Genomic DNA, 6,815 nt, shown 5'->3' on the forward strand with positions numbered 1-6,815 from the left:
GTACATAGAAAAATCAAATGTCACGGAACCCATAGTTTCTTAAGAAGAAACCTCTGTATTCTAAAACTTTTTTTCTACTTCTACAAGTTTACTAAAATGATTGTGACAATTGTGTTTGTTTGTAGGGACTGATAACATCTGAACATACCAAATCAAGAGGCAAACTCTTGAGCCATTGCTACCAAACCATTTTACCACAGAGGAATGCTACTATACATAGATTCCAAGCAGGCTAAAAAGAAAAAAAAAAAGCTGAATAGATTTCAGATTGCCCATTGAACGGGATGACGGCCACAGCTGCAGTGGAGACACCAAAAATGGAGAAGAATGCCTCCAAGGAAGAGAAGCAGCAGCCTAATCAGGGCAACACAGAGCAGTACTTTGCTGACTCTGAAGAATGGATGAACTCTGAGAATGACCCTGAACAAACAAACCTTAAGAATGTCAACAATAGCTGCCAGCCTGGGAATGGTCAATTGAGGAAAAAGGAGATGTCCTCCAAGCCGCACCGCCAGCTCTGTCGATCACCATGCCTGGATCATCCAAGCTTCTCCCAGAGCAGCATTCTACAGGATGGTAAGCTAGACATGGAGAAGGACTACCAAGCCAAGATGGATTTTGCTCTAAAGCTGGGCTATGCAGAAGAACAGATTCAATCAGTGCTAAACAAGCTGGGCCCAGAATCACTTATTAATGATGTATTGGCAGAGCTTGTCAGACTTGGCAACAAAGGTGATTCAGAAGGGCAGGTCAACTTGAGTCTGTTAATGCCTTGTGGGCCCAACTCCACAGAGATTGTGAGCCCTGAATTGTCTCTTGAAGATAAAATAGATAACAGTGACAATTTGAGGCCAGTTGTCATTGATGGAAGTAATGTGGCAATGAGGTAAGTCTGGTATGTTTTCTTTTTTTTTGGGGGGGGTGTCCTTTCTTTTAAAAAAAAATCTACCTTGAGATCATATTGGCTTGGGACCAGCAGTTAGCATAATGGCTATGTTGCTGGACTCCCACATAGTCGACCATGGTTCGAGTCCCGTACCTGATGGCTTAAAACTCACGCTGGGCGCGTGTGCGTGCATGCCCAAGATCCCGTGAGAGAAGAATGGAGGAGAAGGGATTGCGGCGTGGCCATCCCCCCTGGGGGGTGATTTCTCACTTTCTGTCTCTCTGTCTCTCTCTGTCTTTCTGGCGAGCACACCAGCCCTATAGCAAAAACCTCTCCAAAAAAAAGAGAGAGAGAGATAATATTGCCTTCAATAGTAGAACAGTGTTAAGAGGCTCTTGGTTCTTGTCTGTGGCTTGTGTTCTTGTACGTGGACAGAGGCTAAAATGATCCTGACCTTGCATTTTATCTCCCCTGTGAAATTGCTGCCAATTTGTTTGTAGATGTTCTGAAGGCAACTTAGACATTAGTAATGTTTCAGAGGAAATATAACCATTAAGCTTTGTTCCTCTTGGGGGGCCACAGTATTCAGCCTACTTGGATAAACTAAGCAAAACATCTAAGGGACACAAAATGGAAAGTTATCTGTTGATAATATGTATGGTAATATCTTTGATTGAACCAATATTCAGTATATTTGGGATGGGAAAATTCATTTGGTATTCTGTAATGATACAGTGACTAAATGTAAAAAATGAACAAACAAGAAAAATACAACTTTCCCAATGTCACTTTTACTTAAGAGCTTTCAATAACCCAATTGCTTTTCAATCAAGTTTGGATCTCTTTGTCTGGTTTTAAGACTCTTTGTGATCTTGCCTTGCCCTCCTCCCATTTGATTGCCTCTCTTACACTTATCCTATTTACATCTCTTTGATGGTATTTATGTAAACTATGTGATTTTCTATCTGCTTTACCTGTGTTCATGTCATTTCCCAACCTAGAAAGAACCTCCTACTTATCTTCCTACCCTTCAAGATGACCACATCATCTTGCTCATTTTTATGATCCTAGTGACTGTCTCTGAGCTACAATACTTGTGGTAGGTTGAATAAGAAGAGTCTCCTAAAAATGTTCATTTTCTACTTCCTGGAACTTGTGAATATATTATCTTAAATGATAAAAGGGTCTTTGCAGATATAATTAAGGTAAGGATCTTAAGATGGGGAAAATTATCTTGGACTTACAATGTAAGCCCTATATAACCACAAAGGTCTTTATTAGAAGGAGAGAGCAGAATCAGAATGAGTAGTAGGAGACATGATGGTAGAAATAAGAAGCTGGAGTGTTGTAAGAAGGCCATGAAGGGCCAGATGGTGGTGCAGTAACAACACATGACATTCTGTGAGGCTGACCCATGTGGGAAGGTTTCTCATTTATGTCCAGATACCTACTTAAATATAAATGGGAATGAGTACCTGTGATCTGGGACTGGCTGAAGCTAGGGATGGATTGCAATTTCAACTTTTTTGGGGGATGCTGTTTCTCTGTCTCTCTCTCACTCATGAAATAAATAAATAAATAAATAAATAAATAAATAATAAATAAAAATAAACTTTAAAACTAAAAAAAAATGGGCCATTAGCAGGCCCAACCATGGTGACACAGGCAATAGGAGTGCTGGGTTGATCTGAACACACTAAGCATGCCAGTGCACACCCAGGATTCTGGCTGACTGAAAGGCTGGAGGGAGGATTGTGGCATGACAAAACATTCTTAAAGGTCTTTATCCCTTTCTCGCTTCCTCCCTACTCAATTTTTTCTTTCATGAAGGAGATAGATTAATAAAAAATAAAAAAGAAATTATCCATGAGTAAAGGACTGGAGGTGGCCTCTAAAAGCTAAAAAGGGCAAGGAAACAGATTCTACCCTAGAGTTTCTACAATGAATGTAGCCTTGCCAACACCTTGATTTTAAACTTCTGACCTTTTAAACTGTAACAAAATTAGTAATATTTAAGCCAGTAAATGTGTGACATTGTTATAGCACCAACAGAAGACTGATATAGTATCTGTAGTGCCTTTATACTTTCTTACATATTCTCTCACATATTTTTTTCATTTCAGAGAGCCTTAGGAATCCCTTCTTCTATTTCTCAAAGAGTTGTCAACCAGTCTTATCTTAAAAATTTTCAGTTATGGGGCCAGCAGTTGGTACAGTGGCTAAAGGAACTGGATTCCCACATGGCCAATTATGACCTAGACCTGGTGACTTCCTTTCTCACACTCTCTCTCTCTCTGTCTTTCTTTCTCTGGTGAGCATGTGTGCCTATAGCAAAGTAAAAAGATAACAATAATAATAATGAATAAAATTAAATAAATCTTTAAACAATTCTCAGTTATCAGGAGCCCTTTTCTAATGAGTCCATCATTGCTCAATAGATTCACTGGGATCCTTCAATGTTAACAATTAGAACAAAGTAAAAACCCTTAGTCTAAAAGTTTTAAATCAGATTATTCCATTGTCTTTGAGGACAGGGACTTGCTTTATGTGTCCTTGTTTTCCCCAGAGCACATAGCATGTTATTGGGTGCTCTCACAGACATGGGACATTTTTTTTTAGAGGTTTTCTCTATAGGGTGCGTGTGCTCGCCAGACAGACAGAGAGAGACATAGGGACAGAAAGCGAGAAATCACCCCCCAGGGGGGATGGTCACGCCACAATCCCTTCTCCTCCATTCTCCTCTCGGGATCTTGGGCATGCACGCACGCGTGTTCGGCATGAGTTCTAAGCCACCGGGTCCGGGACACGAACCGCGGTCGACTACGTGGGAGTCCAGCAACATAGCCATTACGCTAACTGCTGGTTCCCGAGATGGGACATTTTATGTTTTGGAGTAGGAAATGAGAAAAACTCAGGACATCCTTGGGGACATTGACTCCATGGTGATACAAAAATATTCCCTATAGAGACCAGAAGATAGTGTAGCATTTACATTGTTTGACTCCCATTCCTCCAGCTGCAGTTCAAGTCCTGAACCTGGTGGTTTGAAACTCACACCAAGCGCATGGGCATGCCTGCCCAAGATCCTAGGAAGAGAATGGAAGAGAAGGGATTGTGGCATGGCCATCCCCCAGGGTCTGATTTATCTCCCTTTCCCTCTCCTTTTCCCCACTCCCCCAGATGCACATGCTCTAAGGCAAAAAAAAAAAAAAAAAAAAAAAATCCTTATCTTTGAACTTTTAGGATCAGAATCACTGATTATGAAGGACACTCTATAGTTCTCTTATTTTGTAAGGAGTAATGAAAAAATTAGTAATTAGTTTCAACCTTTCTTGTCTGTGTCTGTAGTAGGCTATCATACTGACAGGAAGATAAACTTCTGTCTTCTATATGAGCTGCTTTGCAGAATTAAAGGTACATCACATGATTTAATTTAAATAAAGCAGAAAATATCAGCACTCAATTCGTTTTTATACATATGCTAAAATAGTGCATAATGGACCCTATGACTTGTTAATTTGCTAAAGGGTTCATGCACTCACCAAAGAAAAGAGAGAGAGAGAGAAAGTGAGAAAGCACCCCTCTCCACCGCATGGAGAATGACCACACCACAATCCCTTTTCCTCAACTTCTCTTCTCAAGATTTTGGGCGTGTGTGTGTGTGTGTGTGTGTGTGTGTGTTTTAAGCCACTGAGTCTAGGACTTAAACTGTGCAGTCAGCCATGTGGGATCCAGCTGTCTTAACCACCATGCCACCAGCTGTACTAACTTTAAATTACCAACTGTGTTCTTGTTAGCATCTTTTCCTTCCCAACTAGATAAATTGCTGATAAGTCCCATTTATTCTGCAATCACATTTCACATGATCAAAAGTTCAATGCTATAGTCTGCTTATGAATTTGTTTTTGCTGATAACCCAAATTGGATTTGTTTTCTCCATTAGTTAGCTGTAACTAATAGTATCATTTAGACAAACATGCTAACATCTATTTTTCCTTAGCATGTTGGACAAGCCTAAATCGAAATTATGATCCTTTGTTTGCCAGTAACAGGATTTGTTTAACCATTGTAGCAGTGGTATACCTGTGATTCACATACTGATATTCTAAAGGGTACATTTATTCTGCAAGCTGTCTCTTCTGGGAGAAAAATACCCATTTTTAAGGGAAAAGTAATTATGACTTTCAAATGTAAATGCCACCATATTCTTCATTAAGTGTGGGAGAAAACTTTGAACCCTAGTAAGAAAAAAAAATGCAGAAAAAGGAGCTAGTAACTCATATGCTATGCAGAATTTGATCTGGAAACCTGGATCGTGATATGTTTCTAAATCAGTTTATAGGATGAAATGAATTATAGTGTCACCAAGGTACTATGAATTAAAGGTCCTAGGCTTTTTAACCTTTTATATTACAAAAAAAATTTATGGATTTTGGCAAAAACAGGTCATCTTGCAAACATTAGTTTTCTCTTTTTAAGAAATGTATTAATTCATTGTTTTTCTATTTAATTGTTAAGGGGCATATGTGTGATAGGCTAGCAGGTGATGTGAAGGTTCAGGTGCCTGGATCCTACACAGCGGATCAGGTGGCTTGGAAATCACACTGGGAGTATGTGTGCATGCCCAAAATCTGGAGAAGAGAATAAAGAATGGATTGCAGCATGGCCATTCCCCTGTGTGCGGGGGATGATTTCTCTCTCTCCTCTCTCATCTCTCCAGCAAGCAAAAATAAAACAAAAAAGAAATAAGTGCTCACCAGAGACAGAGAGGGAGAGGGAGACAGCACTCCCCCGGCTGGACATTGTCACACTACAATCCCTTCTCCTCCATGTCTCCATCCTGTCAGGATTTGAAACATGAATACACACACATCCAGTGTGTTTTTTCAGCCACTGAGGATGGCATTTGAACTGTAGTTGGTTATATGAAATTTGGTTCCCTTAATCACTAGATTACTATTCATTCTTTATTTTTATTTCTTTTTTATTATCATCATAATCTTGTTTATATTAAATTGAATTGCATATAATTTTACAGTGTATTACATTGCTTTTTCAAAAGGGAATGCCATGCATGTCAGTCAATACAGAGACATTAATCTCCCCCACTTCATTATTCAATATCTTTTCAATGTTTTTCCCAATCATTATTATTATTATTCCAATTTTTTTAAATAGTCAATCACTATTTTTCATTTTGCTTGTAAAAAGACTTTACCCATCATGAAATATTTCTCAGACCAATCCAGTTGAGAATACTATACACATCATCATCAACAGGTAATAAGTCATACCTGTTTCCCACTAATGTCCGGCCTCTCTATTTGTTCTCTTGCTATCTTTCTCTCTCCTCTTCACTCCACCCCCCTATTCCACACTGTCTTACTCTCGTTAAGTACTTTCACTGCTTTTAGGTATTCCAATATTTCACTCTCTACCATAGAGTGCAGATAGTCAGAATATATTAAGTGGATACATACAATATCTTTTTTTCATAGCCTAGCTTACTTCACTCAGCAATAGGTCTTTCGTATCTGACCACTTTCTATCAAATGCCAGGGTCTTGTTATTTTTTATGGCTGAGTAGTATTCCATAGTGCCGAGGACCAGCCTTGGCGGGGGTGGGTTGACTCGTTGGAGGTGACGCTGGAAAGGAAGACAAAGTTCTTGGTGCCTTTTTCATGCACGTCCTCAGCCGGACACCCCCAGAGATTGCTCTCTGAAGAGTGACAACTGCTAGGAATCATCATGTCTTTTTATTGAAAATGTGATACATGCAAGTAAACGAGTGAGGGGCTACGTGTTCTAATTATCAATTCATAAGGTTTTAACAATAGAGATCAAAGATTCTATTCAGGGTTTGATTAAGGGCAGGTCTATTAATCATTGATACAATTCAACAATTGTTTGATTGATGTAAGCAAACTTT

At 39.3% G+C, this 6,815-nt stretch overlaps 1 protein-coding gene across 1 annotated transcript in view; it reads left to right on the plus strand.

The window, feature by feature from the left end:
- Positions 1–207: 207 nt before the first annotated feature.
- The window catches only part of ZC3H12B (zinc finger CCCH-type containing 12B), a 23,420-nt gene continuing 16,812 nt past the window's right edge, over positions 208–6,815 (plus strand). Inside the window, exon 1 of the mRNA XM_006161118.1 lies at positions 208–886. Coding sequence (XP_006161180.1) covers positions 285–886 — 602 coding nt within the window. The 5' untranslated portion in view covers positions 208–284. The remainder of the gene's footprint in view (positions 887–6,815) is intronic.

Source organism: Tupaia chinensis, unplaced genomic scaffold, assembly GCF_000334495.1.
Source record: "Tupaia chinensis unplaced genomic scaffold, TupChi_1.0 Scaffold138260_1, whole genome shotgun sequence".
In the NCBI taxonomy this organism is placed as follows: domain Eukaryota; kingdom Metazoa; phylum Chordata; class Mammalia; order Scandentia; family Tupaiidae; genus Tupaia; species Tupaia belangeri.